The sequence below is a fragment of the Coregonus lavaretus genome, assembly GCF_964263955.1.
Source record: "Coregonus lavaretus genome assembly, contig: SUPER_35_unloc_1, whole genome shotgun sequence".
In the NCBI taxonomy this organism is placed as follows: Eukaryota; Metazoa; Chordata; class Actinopteri; order Salmoniformes; family Salmonidae; genus Coregonus; species Coregonus lavaretus.
The window spans coordinates 2074762-2098411 of record NW_028167181.1 but is presented as its reverse complement, the minus strand read 5'-3'; the positions used below and the strand labels follow the sequence as shown (position 1 = coordinate 2098411).

At 42.6% G+C, this 23650-nt stretch overlaps 2 protein-coding genes across 3 annotated transcripts in view; both read right to left on the bottom strand.

Annotated features, from left to right (window-relative positions):
- Nucleotides 1-121: 121 nt before the first annotated feature.
- On the bottom strand, nt 122-20055 carry LOC311109942 (SH3 domain-containing protein 19-like; the record flags this gene model as incomplete). The annotated part of the gene is made up of 20 exons (XM_084188460.1): nt 122-1376; nt 1486-1595; nt 2155-2341; nt 2527-2573; nt 3247-3547; nt 3760-3890; nt 4185-4257; nt 4479-4625; nt 4845-4913; nt 5456-5687; nt 5815-5855; nt 6585-6697; nt 7167-7277; nt 7544-8662; nt 8858-9038; nt 9411-9546; nt 9985-10024; nt 10416-10456; nt 12561-12600; nt 19989-20055. The coding sequence occupies 20 exons, from the start codon at nt 20053-20055 to the stop codon at nt 1266-1268; spliced, it is 3297 nt and encodes a 1098-aa protein (XP_084044586.1). The 3' UTR covers nt 122-1265.
- Nucleotides 20056-21692: 1637 nt separating this feature from the next.
- The window catches only part of tmem154 (transmembrane protein 154), a 633868-nt gene continuing 631910 nt past the window's right edge, over nt 21693-23650 (bottom strand). For both annotated transcript variants that reach the window (XR_014610669.1, XR_014610670.1), the window contains exon 10: nt 21693-23177. The gene's annotated coding sequence lies outside the window, so the exon portion shown is untranslated. The remainder of the gene's footprint in view (nt 23178-23650) is intronic.

The following is a 23650-nucleotide window of genomic DNA, read 5'->3' as shown; positions in this document are numbered from 1 at the left end:
TTGTCTTCTGTTAATGGGATGGTTGTTTAGTAATGTATTTTGTATAGAGCTTTTCTTTTTAGGCCGACATCAAAGCATTTATGGTTACTATTTATACTGAACAAAAATAAATGCAACATGCAACAATTTCAAAGATTTTATGGAGTTCCTATAAGGAAATCAGTAAATTGAAATACTCATTAGACTTTTGCCATATCCCCGGTGTTATCAACTTCTGAGAAATAAGCCATAAAATATTTCATCTTTTATTGTATTTCAGATTTGTCCCTGATCATGTTCCATCCTTTTTGTAATAATTCTCCATTCAAGAAAAACCCCTTCCTACATTGACGCCACATTCAGGAAGTGTCCATTTATTTGGTTGGAAAACAATGGTGCCAAGCTAAATATAAACGCTCAGTTATCTATTTTTCATGTTATTCTGTATGTCCCGAGCATACATTTCCACCGACCCTGTTAGGCTAATTTGGAGAATTACCCACATTTCAAAATGTTAATGTTTGAGAGAAGTTAAAATCCTGTTCAAGTGTTTTTTAGGATCCACATTTTTTGGGGGTCAAAACCTTTTTCGGACACTTTTTCCACTAAATTACGAATGACCCTGTTAACAGATGTAAATCATTGGAAAGAGTGTACTACACCGGCTATATTTAATGTGCAATAGTGTGGTCAACATCGTGCATATCTGGACTGGAACAAGGCTGGCAAAGGTTTTGTGGCATGAACCCCTCGGGTCATTTAAATGCCTGTTCAATTTACTTATCAGTTACAGCCAGCCATTCTCATAGATGCATTGTCATACAAAGTTATTTTATTACTTTCACAGGTAACACTTTATTTGGATAGTCAATCTGTAGATGCTCTACATACTATCAGTAACTAACCCTTATCCTAACAAACCTTACCAAGCAGTTGCTTATCAGCAGATAGTATGACCACCTGTAAAGCATATACAGATTGACTATCCAAATAAAAGTGACCCTTTCACATTTATAAATACTATTAAAAAAACAATATTGCATTCAAAAAGACGCCCAATAGCTTTCTGTGGGAGATTGACTGGACAATCTATTTTTCAGCATTCAAAGTAGAGACCTACTGCAGTCCAGTGGGGCAAATAGGCACTTTGGTTCTTTGGAATATTCAGTTTCCTATCGTCTTTCAGGGTCTCATATTTCCATAGTTCAAAGTCATTACTTGAGATGAAACCACAGACACAAAATGGTTCCCGTAGTGCCCCAGTGTCTTTGTTAAGGGTAGATTACTCATGACAGCACTTGCACATAATTCTTAGGCACCAACGCTTGCTTCCCCCTCAACTCTCCCAGGAACCATTCATCGTCAATGGACTCCAAGTTGGTGATGATATCCCCCGCCTATAACAAGAGAAAGAAAAGGACTAGTACCTGTAGTATGTATGACTGTTGATTGTAACAAACAGAAATGTTAACTCTTTCGAATGTTGACAGTAGAAGCCAGAAATACCTTCAGTGAGAGCTCCTCATCACATTCAGCTGTGAAGTCGAACAGGGCTTTCCCTCTGCTTCCTTCTCCATTAGGCACACTCTGCTGTCTGTCCCACACTGGAGAGTTGCCTGGACAGAGACAAAGGGAATCATCAGTACCTTAAAATGTCCTTATAATGAGAGGTTATTCATTGTAAACGTCATAATATGCTGCCCTATGAGTAGGCCAGGAATACCTGTATGTATCAGAGGAGGCTGGTGGGAGGAGCTATAGGAGGATGGGCTCATTGTAAAGAATGGAATAAATTGAACAGTATCAAACATACGAAAACCACATTTTTGTCTGTTTCATTTATCCATTCCAGTCTTTACAATGAGCCAGTCCTCCTATAGCTCCTCCCACCAGCCTCCACTGGTATATAGGCTTATTCAAACTCTGTGGGTTTTGCATTGACTGTATCAGTAGTGTTTTTTTGTCATGTGTCAATCATCCCCACAGCAAAGTTATTTGAATATAATTAAACCAAAAGTATAAATATGTCCCGAGATGACTGTAAGTCGCTTTGGATAAAAGCGTCTGCTAAATGGCATATTATTATTATTATTATGTAAATATCAAGCAGACAATTGTCTGTGCACAATTGACCTTCTACCACAAGATGGCGCCATAAGAATGCCCTTTTATTACCTGAGCTGGTCTCTACGAAAGCTGTGGGGAAGAATCCTTCTCTACCGTTGAGCCTTCCAGAGCACCACTCGGCGTCTACATGCTCTGTGACCAGGATACGGTCTCCCTGTTGGAAGGACAGTTCCTCTTCTGTCTGGCCTACAAAGTCATACAGAGCCACGGCCCACTCCACTCCTGACCAACCACACTATAGACAGGGATATACAGTACATGTTAGTGGACACCCTCTCAAACTCCCGCTCTCATACACAAGCTCTAATCATTGGATATACACACAGACGTCATTAGGCTACCCCAGACACAAACAGCTGTATCATGACGTTAGTTTGTGTCATGTTGTAAAGACTGGTAACAGTACCACATGAACCATACCTGTATGGGTTTGGCAGCCTCTTGGGTCTTGGTTGAAGAAACCATGCCTGAGAAATGCAGTATTGGTATTCAGATAGAAAGCATATTGTGTTGACAGTTGCTGAACATAAAAGTGAATGGGGAATGAGTGTGTGGGCGTACACTAGTACTCTATGCTACTTTACACTGCTAGAGCCAGTGAGAACAACACGTGGCACACAGAGTGAGCTGGATCGTATTAATAATAAGGTCTTAGTACAGGGGCTTACACAGAGCTCCTGACTTAATGAAACAAACACGTTGCACAGATTGTATACATTCCACAGAGGGAAGTATTAGCCTACTAAATATGAGAGCGGTGGAGGCAGTCCACTGTAGACTAGTTCTAGAGAAACCCTTTGTATTGGTGGACAAACCGCAACAGGGGTACAGGAAACGTGACGATACAGCTAAAATCCCCCCGTGCCAAGAATAAATATTTCACTGTGTTTGTGGCCTTGCCACCTTTGACATTGATCTTACACTATGATCTCAGATACAGTATGCCAGAATGACATGAACTTCCGTGGGAAAATTCCAATGTCTCCAATTCTCTGATTATGTTTACAATGTCAAGATAGGCACACATATCTCAAGCCGAGGTTCCTTAATGATTTAAAGGTCCAGTCTGTGATATGTAAATTAATATACAGTATATTCCATTTTCAAGCTAAGAAGTGGGCCTTAAATTAAAAGTCCTACCAGGTAGTGCCATCTTGATTGGGAATGATTGCTGTCGTTGGGGTTGTGGTTGTGGAGGAGGAGGAAGATCTTCTATGATATCCACAAAGTTGATGGGGAAGACTCCAGTGTGGGCCCCTATCTGTCCCCTCGCCCACTCCTCTTCCATGTACTCCTTTAGCTGAATCACGTCTCCCTCAGAAAAGGTTAGCTCGTCACTCTGCTCACCCTCGAAGTCGAACCGTGCCACACACCTCGGCCCACTGACTGTTGCAGGTGGGGGCCTTGCCTTCTTTGCATTGGTCGGTGTTGGTGCATTTGACTAAATAGAGAAAAAGAGTCATAATCAAAACACATTAAATAGCTGGACTCTTTTGTATACATCCTATAGATCACTTTATGGGCTGGTTTCTCACACAAAATACTTTAAATAGAGATGATTTATTCAACAGTTTTTCGTTCAGGAGTAGGCTTAAGTCTTGGAGTTGGAAACCAGCCCTATCTCTATAGCTGAAACATTGGCTGGAGTCTTACCATAACTTTTACGTAGTTGACAGGGAAGAAGCCAGAGGAGCCTCTACAGGAGCCGCGGTACCACTCACTGTCCACCTGCTCCACATTGGTCACCACATCCCCCGCCCTCAGACCCAGCTCCCCTGGACCCTCTGGATAGGATACAACACATGTCAATCAAATCCCACCCCTGACACCAACTGACAACACAAACTCCAGCATGAACTCTACTTTGTGGATATCAATTGCTGGGGGAAAAACAGAACTAAGCATAGCTATAAAAACATGCCAGCCATATTGGAATTTATTTGACATCTAATAAATGACTTAAAACATTCTAAGGTGTACAGTCCAATAGCAGCTGTGTTTGTTGGTATAGGACATAGGAGACCTGTTAGGTTGTGTGTTTTGGTGGTCAGTGTGCCAGAGTAGGTACTGTTCTGTACCTGGGGTAAAGTCATGGAGGACCTGCACCTGCAGACCACTGCTGCCTCTACGAGACCCAACTGGGCTGGCACCCTGTAAGAAGAGAAAACACATACAAAAGAGGGATTTAGAGACTTAACTAAAAAATAATTTTCAAGGTTCACAATGAAAGTTCATACTGTATGTGGCTACAAAGAAATAAAAACCAATTGGTGCTAGACATATTAAATAGGGGGTAGCCAAGTTGCCTGGCGGTAGTAAGAGGGCAGACATGTTTTGATTGACAGCTCATTGTCACTGGCTGAAGACATTACCTGTGACAGAGCTGGTTTAGCTGGGGCACTGGAGAGAGGAGTGATGACTTTCATGTGAGACTTCTGGACTCGGCCCCGGATGTCTCCCACTTGACATTCAAAGGTCTTGTGGTCGAGCTGCTCGACCAGCAGCAGCAACTCATTTTTCTGTGGGAGAAAATCAAGAAGCATTTGTTGTTATTCATTTCTACTAAATCGTCTTTTCCTTAGAGAAAAAAATATTACAAAACAGTAAGGTGAAATAAGTAAATCCATAAAACTAGTGATCGAATCAGGTTTAAATACAGTAGTCAGTAACATTGTCTCATACCATGTTCTTGTTGTTGCTAGAAGGAAAACCTCCAAAACATGCAGACAATTATTTACCTGGAATGAGAGTTCCCCTGTGTCTCTCCCATTGTAGTCAAACTCTGCTATCCCATGGGGAAGTCCAAGCTAGAGGAACACACATGACAAAGAAAACATTCAGAAAACATACACTGGCCTACCATGTGACACTTGCCACTACTACAGTACACAACAGTTCCACTGAAATCCAACATGCCTTGGGGGCAGTAGGGGCAGAGCAGGCTGCCTTGGGGGCAGCAGGGGCAGAGCAGGCTGCCTTGGGGCAGCAGGGGCAGAGCAGGCTGCCTTGGGGGCAGTAGGGGCAGAGCAGGCTGCCTTGGGGGCAGCAGGGGCAGAGCAGGCTGCCTTGGGGGCAGTAGGGGCAGAGCAAGCTGCCTTGGGGGCAGTAGGGGCAGAGCAAGCTGCCTTGGGGGCAGTAGGGGCAGAGCAAGCTGCCTTGGGGGCAGTAGGGGCAGAGCTGGCTGCCTTGGGGGCAGCAGGGGCAGAGCAGACTGCCTTGGGGGCAGTAGGGGCAGAGCAGACTGCCTTGGGGGCAGTAGGGGCAGAGCAGGCTGCCTTGGGGGCAGCAGGGGCAGAGCAGGCTGCCTTGGGGGCAGCAGCAGAGCGGGGTGGGAACTCTAAGCTCTCACCGTGTATTGGTTGTAGAGACGGTGGCCAGGGTTGGGCCTGGGGGGAAGCACAGGTCCCTTCCTCTTGGTCTTCTGAGCCTGGGGCTGCTTGGGTGATGGAGCTGCTGATGAAGCTGGTGCTCTACGGGTGGAGAGGGATTGACGTGGACCATTTATCCGGGGTGGGGGTGGCCTTCCTGGGCCAACTTTTGCTGGAGGTGGGCGAGGAGGGAGGACCTTAGCTCCACCAGGCCTGGAAGAGATCAACAGCAGTATGAAGTTAATTAAAGCCATGTGTCTAGGACTGTATCTAATATGTTATCAAAGGATCTTTACCCCTCTTTATCCCCTAAAATGACCCACGATGTGATGTTACTGACCGAGGAGGGAGGCCCGGTATGGGCTCAGAATCAAAGGACTCCTACAGTTCAAATCAACAGAAAAAAGGTAGTTACTATTTATGTTCAAAGAAGCAACGTGGCTGTCTAAAAAACAGATGTGAATTGATGACAACCAGGGTACTTCTCTAATCTCTCCCAGATCACATTTAACACCACATGGGATTGAATGACCTCCCCTGAACAAAACAGACTTACTACGCCTACTACCTTCGCAGCGCTCAGCAACTACGGCAACCAAGTTAATGACTGCTCAATGTGCCTTTCCTTAGCCACTGCTAACAGCTAGCTGTACAGTACTAGCCAGTCATTGTTTAAACTACACTGGCCACTTTGTGTGGAGGTGAATTTGAGTGGAGGTGAATGTGGGCGGTTGGCAGGTAAAAGGCTGGTTTGTCAGGCTGGTTTAGCACTGCTTCTGACGGGGCTGGTTTTCAGGCCACCATGAATGAACTGACTCTAGATAATCGTGAGTGACGCAAAAGAAAAATACAAAGTAGCACTTTGTCCTTTTAGCTAAGCCTTCTTGGTGCACAAAAGCCCAGTTATGTCATAGCCGAGCCGGCCGGGAGCTATTGACTGGCTCTGGCTTCCCCAAAGAGAGTGCAGTATTGAGGTGGTGAGGAGGAAGAACTAAACTGTCAGTACTCTCTTGTGTTTTCTAGTAGTAGAAGAGAAGGTAGGTAGCCTACTGTAGATCAATAATACTTCTGTTGGAGAAGTAGAATGGGAAGGAAGGTGGTAGCCCTTACCTGGAAGGGGAAGAAGCTTGAGATACTTTGTTTAAAGGTCACGGGGGATGGCTGTGACCCCACAGGCTTCTGTGCAGGGAGAGGAGGAGGGATGTCCAAAGTCCCATCGAACACTGTGAGAGAAAACCATCAATGTTTAGACTGGACACACTGTACTGTAAACTGTACAAGGGTTTGGGATTATTGTATTTTTGCACTAACTCAATGGCTTGGTGTTGCCATGAATGAACGCTTTGAGATGGAACATGCACTCGAACTACATGTTGGAGTAAATAAAGTATTGAAATCCGGATTAACTGACTCACTTATCAGGAGTCGACTGTACACACTCACTAAGACACCCAAGCACAGACACACACATATTCAAACATACACACCTACAGTTTGTTTGAGAAAATGGCTCGCCAGCAAAAATTCAATGGCATCTAATCCATCATTTGGTTATGTCAAAACCTTTTATTTTTGGTAGATCCAGATGGAGATCAAAGGGCCTTTATATTAGGTCATACATGTGTGGATATGGAGCACTCCACATAACTCACTACTCCTTTATAGGTCAGAGAGTAGAGCAGGTGGACTCACGTTTTCCTTTACTGGGCACTCTAATGGTGGTGGGTCTTCTGGTTACACTCTGTCTGGTGAAGGAGCCACTGCTGCCCACATCACTACGCACAGGCTTCACTGGGATATGGTCTGGAGAGAGGCAGAGATGGCCAGTGTTGACTCATCCATTTTAGTTAACATATGGGTCCTGCATAAGTACGATATGAAAAATTCTAAGCTATGTTTAAAACCTTTAATGCCAACTGCAGGCTAGTGACATTTTTTTGTAAAATAGCATCAATAAAAGGGGTTATAATGATCTTATAGGTGTTATAACTATCCTTAGAACCTTAGAACACTCATACTACTAAGTTAACCAATTAAGTCTGTGGTGAAATGCATGCTGCTGTACTTACTCGTGGGGTTGTCCATGTATTCATTCCCTGCCTCTGTGGTGGTGATGGAGGCCGAGTTGTGGTTGTTGAGGTTGAGGCCCAGTGGCTCCTTGCGAGGCTTCTCTGGAGAGATAGGGGGTACTAACCTGGGTTCATCCTCCTCTTGGGGGAAGAGGCTCTTGGCTCTGGCCGCTATGGAGAGCCGCGACCGGGAAAGGATGGCTGTATTGGCGGGGGATGGAGCCTCTGGTTCTGGGACTACACTGGGTTTTCTGTGGAGCACGGGTCTGGGTGCTGGGGTTGGGTTGGAGGGAATAAAGGGAGTGGAGAAAATGGAGATCGCCCCCTGGTAGTTATTCCCGTTACTGGGCTTCTTGATTGAGGGCTTGGGGGCCAGGGCTGGGGCTGGTTTGGCTAAAATCACAGAGGGCTTGAGGTGTGCGTTCCTGGGTAGAGGCTCTGGTCGTTTGAACTCTGGTTCCCCATCGCCCTCCTGGCTCTCAAAGGCCTGGATCCGGGCCCGGATGTTACGTTGGCTGTGAAGGGCGGCCATGTCACCGTCCTCGTCACCGTCCTCGCTTTGGTCGCTCCCGTCAGTTGGCGTCTGATAGTCACTAGCGTCACTAGTGTTCTGGTCGTATTGGTTCTCGGGACAAAACACATCTAATAGTTCCTGTAGGTACTTCCCAGAGGGAGGAGCCTCGACTGCTGTGTCAGCTACAGAGCTGGAACCATTGAGCCTGACCAGAGTCTGAACTTTGACCTCCTCTGTGATTGGCTGTTTGTGAGATTTGGAACGAGGAAGAGGGGTGGGACGTTCAGTGGCTACTGGGACTGATGAGGAGGGGACTGTAGGTTCTAAGAACGCAGTGATAGTGCTGGGTTCCGAAGGTTTTATTGGCACATCCCATTGTACAGAAACAGATGGAGAGAGAGACCGGGTGTTTGGGATTGTACAGCTGGAATCTATTGGGCTGGCTTGGGCTGCGGCTGACTTGGGGTCAGTTTGGTTCTCAGTATTAGTGGCTGTGGCGTCTACTTGGATGAGACTAGAATCAGATACAGCTGTTGCAGTGGTAGAGTCACTTTGTAAAGGCTTGGGTAAGTATGGCCTTGGTGGCTTTTTAGGCTTTATTTTCACTGAGAAGGAAGAGATTAAAAACAATACGTTTAGCCTATACTCAAACCACTTATAAAAAAACAGAATGAAAAATTGAATATAAAGTGACGTTTCACTGTTTTAGTCGTAGTAATACAAGGATATGATATGCCAACTACAGAGTTTGTGACGTTGTCAGCTAACCCATCTATAGTCATCATTCTCAAAAGTCTCACCTGTAGACTGTCTCTTCTCGATTGGCTGTGAGGCTGCAGTGCATTCTGGGCCAGCCGTGGCGTCATCCTCCACAGGGTCGGTCTGGGTGGCGATGGTCGTGGATCTCCGAGGGGTGGCAGTCGGCGTGACAACGGTCTCCTGGGTCTTCTCTTTGATCACCTGGTCATAGGATGGTGGGGGCTAAGACACGAGAGAGAAGGTTCACACACACACACACATCACACACTCATGTTGTCAAAGTAAACGTGTAGCGGTGTGATTATTATAACTTGTATTCTACAAGCAAGCTTGCTACCGTCCTACATTGACATCCTATAGTAGGACTACATGCAGAACCTGCCGTGCTTGTTTCACTGCCAAATGTTATGCGTTTGCTTTGAAAGTAGTTCATCTGAAACATTACACTGACAACTGTGAAAGACACAGGAACATGGTAAGGTTGATCAGACAAAATCCAAGTTAGAATCCATGCAGAACACACCCAAACTGTGAACAGGACACCCTGCTGTCTCCCCTAGTATTAGAGGCTGATGTTAGTTAAATAAACAGTACCTGGGTTTCTGATTGGATGCTGCCCCCCCAGATGGGCTGGGAGGGAGGCGGGGCTGCCGTAAATCCCCCAGAAGCCCCTAGGAACCAGCCGTTGGCGGCGAGCGGCTCGGCTGACAGGATGGTGATCTCTGGACGTCTGAAAGACAAAACAGGTAAATGACCCACAATGCAACTAGAGTACGTCAACCAAACGTGACATGCGGCATAATGTTGACACTTGTCTTATGTTGACAGAAAGCCTTATGTAGCCATCATCTTCTGTCATAAATAATGATATTGCTTTGTTTAACACCATAAGCCTTTTGTTTTATCTATTTTTGTATGCCATTTTACAGACCATATTACTTTCTTTGATGGTTATTCACCAGTTTAGTCGAGGACTGTAAGTCAACATTAATATCAGTACATTTCAAATGGAAAATGTGTATTGTACTGTAGAGCACAAGTTCTTTGCCCTGGTGCTCTTTACTGTGAAGCATATGGTGTTGGATTTTAGGAACAATGAGTGTAGAACTGTATTCAATCAGAGAGATACAAACAGACTATGGAAGTATTATGAAGCTCCTCTGTTTACCTTCTGTCTCTGGTCTGTTCACTTTGGGTGCTGGTTCTCGCTATGGGAGAAAATGATATGAATTTAATCTCTTTCAATCTGATATGTAATTGATTGAAAGAGACATAAAAAAAACACTTGGGGGATTCAATCATGTACAACAGCTATAGACCAGAGGAGGCTGGTGGGACGAGCTATAAGAGGACGGGCTCATTGTAATAGCTGGAGTGGAATTAATGGAGCGGAGTCAAATACATCTACCTATGGAAACCACATGTTTAACTCTGTTCCATTTATTCCATTCCAGCCATACAATGAGCCTGTTCTTCTATAGCTCCTCCCACCAGGCTCCTCTGCTATAGACAGACTTTAATCACGCTAGGTACAATATAAAAGTATGAGAATATACCAAATAATGAAATAATCGACAAACTCAATAATGAGAAACTCACTTCTCTTGATGGCAGCTCGTATTGTGGACAGAGGTCCTTGGCTGGAAGAGAGAAGAGTTACCATTGAGGAGAGGAGAGTTTGACTGGAAAATAAGATTTCTTACATTTATACAACCTGACAAAGCAAAAGTGTAATGCTGGCAACAGTCAGACTCCACCAGATGACTGCACTGGACAGATAGCGCTAATTATCCACACGCCAACCAGCCACTTTTATAGGGTTGAACCAGGACAGAGGATTTCTCAAAAAAATAATAAATACAATCTCAGCAAATGCTCCTGACATTTAAAAACATTCAATTGTCATCCATAGGTAACCTAGACTTCATATATGATAAAGTAAAGAGATGAAATATAGCCCTTTACCTCTGAAAGACCTGACTAAGTGCAGAGTAACACCAAAGGCTGATAACAACAGTGTTGATAGTTGCATCAAACCTCTTTAGCTGCAGTGGTCCTCTCTGCACTGCAGTTGCCACTGTGACAGCCACATCCTCTCTCCCACTCTATCATCAACTCCAATCTCCACAACACAGCTACTGCTGAATACTGCAACCAAAAGAAAAGCCTACCTCAGGTACATGCGCCTGTGAACACCAGCAGTCAGAGAGAGAATGGGACAAGTACCAGAGACGCAGGCACAAGAAAGATCATTAAAAAGCCAGCCCTTTGAAGAGAGTTCAACCCTGCTTGCAACTTTCCACAATCCCTCTGCAGAAAACCCTTAAACGCAGCAGGACACAGATCCAATCCACTGAATATCCTTAGGCATCGTCCGTCTGTTACTGTAACAATGACTCAGTCTAACACTTCATCCTCCACATACATCTACCAAGCCAGGTGTGGTGTCTAAAAGTGCACTTCTGCAATATAACGACCCCCCTCTTGCTGATCTGATTTCACAGCTCTGATCTGACTTCCTGACTAGTGTAGTGTTGGAGATGACGCCGCACCACTCCCAGGCTGTGCCAGAATATGTTCCCAGAAGGGCCAACTACACAGTCTCACCTGGGAGAAAGAAGAAAAAGACAGAATGGGGTCGTGTTCATTAGGGCACACAATGGAATATGTTTTTAAAACATTTTGCAACAGAAAATGAAAAATTTCTTATTGGACAATTCCAGATAGTCCTTCCCGGTTTCTGTTTCCATATGGTGCTTAATGAACACGATCCAGACCAGACCCCCATAGGCCCAGAACCTTTAACACATCCTGCTCATTAACTGAACTGGAGATGAGATGTAAACCATCTGGAGAGAAAGACAGCTCCCCCCTGCCTCTCCCACCACATTACTACATGGTTAATTAGGACCATTAGCTAAGCCCATAAACAAATAGAACAATATGACGTTAAACGTCCAATAGTTGATTAAAAAAAGGTTTGTATGGGAACACGTTGACGTTTGCGTTACTTTAACAGAGGAGGCTGGTGGGAGGAGGAGCTATAGGAGGATGGGCTCATTGTAATGGCTGGAATGGAATCAATGGAACGGTATAAAACATAGACATATGGAAACCATGTATGACTCTGTTCCATTGATTCCATTCCAGCCGTTACAATGAGCCCGTCCTCCTATAGCTCCTCTCACTAGCCTCCTACTGGATTGGATTGGAAGACATTGAAAAGGTGTTTTAATTAGTTGTCTAGGTAGGGTATACCATGTTGTGAAAGAAAGGTTACAGGGTTGGAGTCAGTTTACTGAATTGACTGAATTGAAATGGAATTGACCCTAACCCTGGACGGTAACCTATTTGGCTCTGGGGGCGTCAACAACAACTGACTCAGTGTGGTTCTGTCCCCCATTCAGAAAGCTCTGACCTTCGGACACAGTAGACACAGTGTCCGACGGTTTGTCAAAGAGGATGGATCAGTGCATTGTCTGCTGCTCTGCACCATTCACAACCTCTCCATCAGCAGAACTGCCTGTTAAAGAGACAGTGTTCTGGCCACTGCAGTCCTGACAGAACCGTAGAGCAACAGAGGTGTCTAGGTATAGCTGTAACAGCCTAGGGTTTATTCTGGAACATGCAACATTATCACAATGTTAACACTTTTCCTTCTCTGTACTGAGCAGAACAGACATATTGAAAATGCCCTTGAAAATGCACATGAAAAGATGTAATTCAATGATATGCATGACTTACCTGGAATGAAAAGCCTCAGGCTTATTTCTCTCTGTTCGATCTGAAAAGAAAAGTAACCAGCATTTTATTTTTAACCGTCACATGAAAAATACATTTTTAACTAAGAAAATACCCTCATTTAGAATACAAACAACAAAGTAAGCTGCAGGTACAACACGACACAGGACAAGTGAACAAAATAACTATGGACTTTGCATACCGTCTTACCATTCATCAAAAACTTGAATAACTAGACTCAGCTGGCTCAACATTCTAGTCTGTTCTTGATCAACCAGTTACAAAGAATGACATTGACATTCAAATAGCAAAAGCATTGACATGCAAATAGAAAAGCATAAAAATAAAAAAAAACATTTCTAAACACAAATAATTGTTTTGTTATTGCCCTCATCTTTATTTCATTAGTCCCGACATTATATCTGAACCATGATCTGTATAGCTACAATCTCAAATAAAATCATATGTAGATAGGGGACCATGAGCAATATGAAATGGAAAGAATGGTTCTTCCTCATTCTAAAATTCCACACATTCAATGGCTGATTCTGAACACTTGACATTTCAGGGTCATTTCTAGACGGGATACAGCTTTTGTCAAGTTGACGTCAAAAGTGTAATTGTTTTGCATTTTAGCTAACCCTTTCCCAACCTTAACCTAGTTCCCTTAAACTGCTACGTTAATTATCCTAACCTGCAGCGCAAGTTCTCCTAAACCTGTTACAAAAAGTAAATTTTGACAAAAGCTGTTTCAGATGGAGCGAGCATTCACCAAGGACATGCTGTACAGGTGTCATAAGTTGTCATAAATGTGTCATGTCTTATTTCCAAATATGAAAACTTCCAAAAGATACTGAACAGATATCATTCCAAAGTTATGTAATCAGCTTTAAGATTAGCTGTATGTATTTGAGATACTGATCAATGGCTAGAGTTTCATCTTGTAATTCTTAAAGTGTGTATTACTGAGGCCCAATATCACAGTACAACTATACTGTAGCCAACCCCCTTTCTGTCTCTGAAGTTAGATCAATTGATCACAGGTTCAAAGTCACACAATACACTTGAATTACCTGCATTATTTCCTTCCTTGACTTTCAACCAGTGACCTGGTTTTCAGACTCAAAAATAGATGATCTGACTGAGTGCCAAGACTGGAGCTCTCAGAGAGGTGGACTGGCTAGTGGCTAGTGATCCACAGAGCACAGCAGCTAAGCTAACATTTCAATTCATTTGACTATACGAGGGTATATGAGTGTATATGAGGCCTTTGCGCCATAGGAGCTCAAATAAATAAGACAAGTAGGTCATATGAGGTTATTAGCATCCCTTTGTGTTAAAGATCATGCATTAAGCCATCTTAATATTTTGATACTCATTTTTGTTAGCATCCTGCTAAAGACCTGACGCCGTCGCCTCATTCTCTTACAACCAATATAATACATCTGTTACAATGTCTAATGCCACACCTACAATCTGCCATCTGCTACTGCCTCAAACTTATGTTACTGACTCTACTGATAGCTACTTTGAGGAAAAATGTACTTTCTATGCCTGTGATATGTGGTTGTCCCACCTAGCTATCTTCAGATGAATGCACTAACTGTAAGTCGCTCTGGATAAGAGCGTCTGCTAAACGACTCAAATGTAAAAATGTAACATTTTTACCTCACTATGAAACAAAAAAGGTGAAAGGAAGTAACAGTTTATTGTTAGCGAATCAAATCCTCAGAGACATTTTCACACACTTCTTTGCACTTTGGTCTGTGAGAGATTGCCATTGTAACTGAGGCAGGTAAACAAAGAAGACAGAATGGAGAGAGGAGGTTTTCCAAGAGAAAATCGTTTCACATTTACATACCGGTAGATATAATGCCATACACACACACTGTTCAGTGGAACAATGAGTAGGATTCAATATCTAGTGGATTTTCAATATCTAACATGTGCTTCATTTACAAGTTACTGAGCTGTCAGTTGGAATACAGTGCAATTCCTGCTGAAAGTAATGCCTATAACCTACTGTGAATTGTACTGACAACATAATCTCACAGTGAAACATAGAAACAAGAAATGCTCCTACCTGTTAACGTTTTAAACAAATGTTACAAATGTCCAAAACGGTGTGTATTGTTTCCTTCAAGTCCCTCCCTTCTTTCCCATGCTGTGTGACTGTGTAAAGAAACACAAACTCCACGGCCACGAATGACAACAGAGAAAGGGAGGGGTCCATCTCTCTCTCCCTACTGGCTGGTGTGTTGACTTGGCTAATGTGATCAAATGGAATGTGGTCATTCAGGAAGTACCACTCTACTGTCACTCTCCTGCTCTACTGAGAAAGGTCAATGGAACACTACAACAAAATGACCCTCTGCTCTGATCTTAAAGGCACAGTTCACTCAAAATACAAATATGCCAGGCTTTCTTCTGGCCTTGCTTGTTATCAACTGAACCAGGTCATTGAGTGCATATTTATGTTATTATAGGGGTTGTTCTAGCCCAACACCTGTGTTAATCTAACAACATCAAATCAACATGTTGTCTTCCTGTGTCAGAGAGAGCACAATACTGTCTGTCTGTCTGCCTGTCCGTCTTCCCTATTGGCAGGGTGTTAATGGTGGGCACACCCATTCTGACACAACATCTCTGTTGGCCAGATCCTTGTATTTTCCTATTGTAGCACCACTCCCTGCTCTGGAAACATGCATAGCTCTATTATTTGGTCATCAGTCTATTTTAGTGTTAGGAAGTGGGCTACAGATTAAAAACCTTAGCATACTGTGGGACTATGTTTTGCTTGATTAGAAGGTGGTTAACCGTTAATCTATTCCAATCCATCATAGATAGTACATCCGGACATAGCGCCACATCATTTTACATTTTAGTAATTTAGCAGACGCTCTTATCCAGAGCGACTTACGATAGTGAGTACATACTTTTTCGTACTGGTCCCCCGTGGGAGTCGAACCCACAACCCAGGTGTTGCAAATGCCATTCTCTACCAACTGAGCCACGCAGGAGCCATAACCTATCCTCTATTCTAGAAGTCTCTCAGCAGGTGGTAGTGAAACCATTATGAAATACACTTTCACTTTTGATTTGAGATAAGATATAGCTGTAGAAACAAGGCATAAAAGCACTCCATCCATAGAAGTACATTGATTAGATACTTTGGGAAGTTTATTATTGTTGGCTTAGTGAAGGGGGCTCAACTCTCTGAGTGGTGGGAGAGAGACATTTGCCAGGTCTTGGACTCCTCCCTATGAGGGCTTTTATGGAGGACTTACAAAAGTAAATATCCCATGACAGGTTATGGACAAAGACACAATAAATAAATAAATATATATAATAAGGGCCGGAACGGCGCAAATGGAATAGCATCAAACACATGGAATACCATTCCACCTATTCCGCTCCAGTCATTAACATGAGCCCGTTCTCCCCAATTAAGGTGCCACCAACCTCCTCTGATATACGTTTGATGCCATTCCATTTGCGCCGTTCCGGCCATTATTATGAGCCGTTCTCCCCTCAGCAGCCTCCACTCACTATGCCACATTTTAACATCACTGTAAATAACAAGTGGTAAGATTGGCTTGCATAATGTGCAAGCCAGGCCCAGGACTTCAAACCAAACCACAGAGAAGTCAGAAGTAAGGCTACATCCCATGTAGGGGTGAGGCTAGGCTATAAAGGCACAGATGTGTGGAGACAAGTGGCTAGTTCCCATCCCTAGTCAGTCCATAAAGAAGCCTCTTCCTCTATATCCCGATCCCGGTAACATGGTGTGTTCAGGAACGTGATCTCTCATATTCTGGGTTTATTTATACAGCGCAGGAATCTCTGCTTCTTCCAAAAAAAACATAAGACTGCCAGGGGTTTTCATATCCTTGTATCCCACACAGGCAGAACACGCACTGATATCCTCATACGGTAGAATCAAAGTCTTCCCTATACTTTCTAAAAGGGAGTGTTTCATATGATTTAGGGTGAACTGGGGGTTAATGGCTGGGTAAGTGGGTTAATGGGTGAAAGCAACAGCTGAACATTAACTGTGTCCAATCCAGAGGCATTGTGTGTCAGTTTTGAGAGATGTTCTGTAGGAAGTCAAACCCATGGACCAGACAGGTCAGTAGGACTAGGCAGTAGAAATAAGGAACCAAGTCAATATTGTGTGTCAATTATTGAACATTGTTTATCATTGATTAACATGATACAATTATCTAGCAGAAATAATTGTAATAATATTTTTTTTTATGGTATTAAATTAGCAGACGCTCTCATGCAGAGCGACGTACAGTAGTGAGTGCATACATTCATACTTTCTTTGTTGTACCCCCCCCCACACACACGTGAAGCACTATGAAGATAGGTCAGTTGGACTAGCCAGTAGAAATAAGGAACCAAGTCAATATTAAGTCAATTATTGAACATCATTTCATAATTATTATCATTAATCAATGATAAACTATCTGGCAGAAATAGTGAAGCATTCTGGGTGATATTGAAATACCAGCTTTTGTACACTGCACATCTATTTTCTCTGTTGAGGTTCTACAGTACATTAATATGTACATCTCATTTGCTACAAGGGAAACAGGGTCCACATTAATATTTGAGAGCCTTTCCATCACACAAAAGAAAATAGTTATTTCACAACTGTCATTACGCTGCCTCAATGTGGAGTCAAATTGATAAGTAACGGATTTGTCGACGTCGAGTGGGGAAGCTAATATTTTACAACGGGACAAAAATGGGACGAGTTAATTAAAATCTAATATGCCTTTTTGGAAATAGGCAGTTTAATTGCCACATACTAATGATGGTTGGATTTGTATTAAGTGATAAGCCTCAGCTAAGGGAGACATGATTCTTCAAAGGAAGACAAAATATGAATTCCTCCTCCTCCATAGTCCTACAGCCACCCGAGGTTGAGAGAGAGACAGAGAGCAAGAGAGAGATGCGGGGGTCTTCGTTACATGGGGGGGTTGTGCTGTGTCCATGTTAACATTTACATTTTAGTCATTTAGCAGACGCTCTTATCCAGAGCGACTTACAGGAGCAATTAGGGTTAAGTGCCTTGCTTAAGGGCACATCGACAGATTTTTCACCTAGGAGGCTCGGGGATTAGAACCAGTGACCTTTCGGTTACTGGCACAACGCTCTTACCCACTACGCTACCTGCCGCCCTATTCATGTATTGAATCTCAAATGGTTATATTCTGCTTGGGATAATAAACGGTCAAAGTGGAACAGATATTATGTCTACGACTATCAAAACATAACACTGTGACTGTGGAGCGCTCTATACTTGCATGAAAAACAGACAAGAGGAGACAGACATGATCATGTCACCTATGAATAACATGGAGTCAGGAGCTGATGCTTAACATGACTCATGTCAATACATGATTAGGTGATGTCAAAGAGCAGTCATCCATGGATGTTTGGGGGAAATGACAGTCTAAGGGAGATCTTGCTCAATGCAAGGAGATTAAACTTTGGCCAATTGAAAATAAAGATGAAGAACAGTATGCACAAAGTAATCATCAATGATAACATATGCCATCATACGGCTGCATGTAATATGAGTCTAATGTATATTGCTCTTAAAAAGTGACAAGCACATACTGTATACTGAAGCCTTAATAGGCTAATCTTAGCTTGTGACAGAAATACCTTCATATGATATAGCCTAGCTAGCCTATTCACGTGCAGTAGAGTTGGCAGTTGGCACCATTATCAAATTACATGACAACAGTTCCTGTTTGCCTGTTCCATCACTCTCTACACAGTCAACCCACCTGCCCATAGGATCAGCCTGATCTCCCCATACAGACAGCTGTAGTTCACCCAGGCCTGAACTAACACTGGGCATGGAGGGTAGGGTTGGGTTGGGGTGGGGTATGTCTTTACTGGGAAGTCAGGTGTTTGCTCAACAGGTGTTGCTGCTTAAATTCTCCCCTAACTACAATAAGAATGTCTAACCATTCTATGGGTCCAAACACATTGTTAGATTGGAAATTGTTCGGCATAGAACCATGTTTAGAACCAGAATTCAGAGGCGAGGGAAAGTTCAATAAACCAACAGCCATTGAAATGTGAAGGAGTAAACCAAACACAATGACTAAGGCCTACATACATGTATTCATTTACAGACCTTTCTCTAGATCTACATAAAGATTGTGTGGCATAAGAGATATGATTATGAACACATTTTAGAAGTGATTTCAACAGGAAATGAAACAACAAAAGCAAATATATACAGAGCCAAAATGAACAGGATCAACCTGTCTGCCAAGTGCCAAAGTGGTTTCCCCGATGCATTTCCAGCAACGCAGTTAGCACCAAATGACACAGCTTGGCTGGCATGAGAGGAAGAATATTTGAAGTGTCAGGACATGTACAATTTGTTGTGTCATCCTTCCTGTCTGGCTGACAGGGTTTCAGGGTTTTCCAGCCCATTTGATTGTCGCATTGTTTACCGACTGCTGTACCAGCTGCTGTATAAAATACACTTTCAACTGAATGATGCAGTGAGAGCATTGTGTCAACCATAGCAGCTGGATACTATTATGGGGCAGAACAGAACTATGGTTTATTTCTATATAGCCCTAGAAACGGAGTTGGAGTTGACAGAAGGCATGAGAGAGGTGAGGTAGTCATAGAGCATGGGTTTTCAAACTCGTGTCTGCATACTGCGGATTTAGGAAAATCTCTAGCTGCAACAGAATACAATCGTGGATACATACCATTTGTATGTCTCTGCATCAAGTATGTAGGAAGTTAAGGGTAGTTTTACGAGCCAATGCTAACTAGTGTTAGCGCAATGACTGGAAGTCTACAAGAACAGTTAGCATGTTAGCTGTTCTTGTTGATTGGACTCTACCATCTGAAGTGGTCATTTTCAGATGGAAAAACAGTTTGTGTCATCTTAAACCATCAAACCCAGATAGAAATCATGCAGAAAATATATTTAACTATTTTATTTTTCAATAATATTATATGTGAGAACTAACAATCAAATAAAAGCTAGACAGTCAGGGAGAAAATAATATTTTAAAAACTGGGCATTCAGGGCACATGCCCATTGATTTTGTTATAATGTTTGAGCAGAGGAACACATCATTAGCCATGGCAAAATCCATAGAATTGCTGGAAATTTGCTTCAATATAGCAACAAAAAAGATCTCAGCTCAATGAAACAATTTGTAGAATTGCATAAAATTTGCTTCACAACAACAACACTAAGTTATATGAATTCAATGTTCAGCTAAATTGTATCATTTCCTACACACGTAACCATGTGCTTCATGATGGAACACTGTTCCAAGTTGTCATGTTCATGGGTTAAAAGGTAAAAGTCCACGTTTTGAAATTATATTGTGTCAAACACATGTAGCCTACCTTGACAATAGATTGTTGACATACCTGTTGCTTGGTTTTGGTTCCGTATATCCCTCAACTCCTCCTCTTCTTCTCTTCTGGCTTCAGCCATCGGAGATGAGAACACTGCGGCGCCTGGTAATTTCCGGCAAATTAGAACCGTATCATTAAAAAAGTATTTTATTTATTTTCTGACTGACTGAGGTGGGAAATTAAATTGCCTTGTAAACAGTCTCGGCTGGTGAGTAAAGTTGTGTCTTTCCGAGTTGAGAAAACCCGAAGTAGGCCTACGCTGTCCACAGAGTATAACTTTCTAGAACTGTGGCTATGTCATTTTGTAGAATATGAGGGATAGTTAGGCTATAGCTCCCTACCTTGTCCGCACTGACGACAGCACGACCCGAATGTCAACAACAGGAACTGAACTGTCCGGGAAAAGCAGTATCACAAATGGAGATGGTGCCCCGGAATTGAGAACAACTGAGTGGAGTTGACAGACCGCAACAAAAGTTTCTCTCCTCACCACAATGTCTGTGTAAAACCACTGCGACCCGAACAAAGAATTGTAGCCTAACGGAGAGAGCCGTCACAGTGTTCTCTTGTGCGTATTGGGGAAGTTGTTATCCATAAAACATTTTTTTAAAACATCCAAAGTACCGCTATTTGCGCATAGATACCCAGACCACCGCCCATAGTGATGATGCTAGTTCACCTATGTCATTCAATACATGTTACTGCTTGCAGAGAGGCAGAAGCTGTTTTTTTGGTTGAAGCACATACAAATGAAAAGGCAGCCTACTACTTTACATATTAGCATATGTAAAGTAGTAGGCTGCCTTTTCATTTACTAACTACTACTAACTGGGTTGAGTTGTGTAAAAACAAATGTTGTAGTTATTCAAGCTAGAAGTAATTATTAGATATACAAATGTCTATTTTTCTCTTCAAGGTAATCTGATGTCCATACTGTATGAACTCTCCCCTCCTCCCACCCTGTTGCACCACTCCCGTGTGACTCGCACCTAACTCAGGTGAAGACAAGACAGTCTCCCACCTGGTCTCCTTGGGGCATGGTAGTTCCACCGATATGATCTTGTTAAACAAAGTTAGCCAGTAAAGACCACTCCTTTATAGAAGAATGACTCACCACAACCAGCCTCTGTGACTGTTAGACGATGATAGTTTGGTTCTGACATGGCTGCCTAGAGTCGACCTCCAGTGGACCAGCCTTCATCACACCTTTGATCATGAGTAAAAACATAAAGACTGACTTTTATATCTATTGTGAAGCGTAGACAAAAAAGCACATACATTTAATAATGTCTTTATTACGGTATAGCCTACCATTGCATCTAGGAAACTGTCTCTGTATCAAATGGCTGAGCTAGTATTTTGCATCAGATATTTGAATATTGGCACACAGTTACATGTTCTATACAGCATAGAGACAGAGAAATACCACTGAGACTGTTTGAAAGATTTATAGTAAACTAAGCAATTTCTCAGGAGATGCAATTCAAATGATAAGCACTAGATGTCCCCATCTACCTTGTTTATTTCTACTGGCCACCACCTGCCACAGTTCAAATCAAATTGTATTTGTCACGTGCTTCGTAAACAACTGGTGTACCAGTGGCGGCTCCTGAAAAAATTATCAGGGGGGGGGGGGCAATTTTTCTGATGATTTAGGTGACCTACACACATTTTCAAAAAGATATGTCCAGCAACAACATAAAGACAGGGGCAGCATATAAGTCAATGCCAGAAGCATTTATTGACTGATCTCAAAAGTGTTGGCTTACAAAAGCAAAATAAGTTATCACAGTAAAAATAATCAAGGGTGTTCTTTCACATTCCTCAACACTGCATAAACAATATGCATTTCCAGAAACAAATGAAATATCAGCTGAAAATACAGCATCTTGATATTTGTTCAGATTGCAGGATCAACAAGAGCTTTTACCAAATTGTTTGCCTCATGGTTGAATTGGAAATATGTGCACCTGAGCATAATTCACAACAAGCAAGCAGGAGCTTTTGATAGAGGCTACTGAAAACATTGATGCAAGTTATTGGTAATAAGAAATTTTTATAGACTTCCATATTCTGCCCTCTTGTATATATTTGTGAAAATGAACAGTGATAGACATTTTGCCTGAAAACAGAATTTGAAAATAATTTATAGAAAAGGTAAACACAGCTATCTGTATGGCTTTGTAAATATGAACAACCATATTCTGGCCAATTGTATAGATTTGTAAAAATGAACATGAACAGATTATTTTATTTTTTTTACTTTTTTTAAAATGAAAAATAACTATTTTAAACAACATCAACTGTGAACTGATTTGGGCGTGTGTGTGTTAAAGAGACAGACAGGGAGGGACAAAGAGAGAGAGAGGCTACATTACTTGTACTGAAACTGTTCTCTTCTCTCTTTCAATGCAGCAAAGCGGTCAATGACTTTCTCATTGAAATCAGGCATGCTGAGGACTAGTTCCCTCTCCATGGAAAGCATGGCCAGTGCATTCAGACGTTCCTGGCCCATTGAATTTCGCAGGAATGTCTTAACTCGTGACAAAGTTGAGAAACATCTCTCAGCTTCAGCTGTTGTCATTGGAGTAGTTATGAGGATGTTCAACAGAGTCACAGTCTCAGAGAACGTCTCCTGGAGGTTGTAGCTCATGAGAACCTGGTACAGTGCCAGTGCACCACAGTTTGACTTTCTCGTCGTCGGCAAAAATACAGCTCAGTCTCTCCAAAAGCACACTGGCGATTGAGACTGAGGTTGATTCCGAGATGGGAAGGAACTCAAAAAAGCGCTCCTGCACTTTGTGGTTGCTATCTATGTACCTCAGCACAAGCACCAGCTGTGTCTGTGTAGAAACGTCCGTGGTCTCGTCAGCTTGGATAGCTACGAAGTTCGCCGACTTCACCTCCTCCACAATATGTTCCCTCATGACCGCTAGCATACACTCCAGTAGCTCGTTTTGAATGGTCTTTGATGTGAACTTCTTTCAAAGAGACAATCGAGTTGCACTGAACGTTAGCCATCTTGATAGTAGTACGTGAATTGATTGACGCTGCTACCCGCTCTTTTCTTAGTTACGTTCATGGTTATGTTACGTATGACGAAAGCGCGTAAGTGCAAGCCCTCAGAAACCCATAGAGATTGTATTGAAAGCTCTGATATTTGAAAAAAAAATTTTTTACATGAGAGTCTATGAGAGACTTCTGGGGCGTTTTTCAACCTGACTGAAATCGGGGGCATTTGAAGCACGACTTTGGGGGGGGGGGGGGCATTTGAAGCACGCATTTGAAGCACGACTTTGGGGGGGGGGGGGGGGGCATTTGAAGCACGACTTTAGCCTGATTGGACATTTAGTGGCAGATCAGACGTCTAGATTAGAACACTGATAACTACTGTTGCCGTCATATAATTGATTAGAAAAAAATCCCTTCCTTTTCCCGTTTGGCAGTGCGTCGCCCATATCGCCCTAATGAACACACCGCCCCTGGTGTAGACTAATAGTGAAATGCTTACTTACCGGCCCTTCCCAACAACGCAGAGAGAGAAAAAATTGAGAAATAATATAAAAGAAAAAAACACGTCATAATAAAAGTAATAATAAATACACAATGAGTTGGTTGTTTACAAAGGTATCAGGTAACCATAACGTTCAGAATAGACAGTATTTTTATGTAAA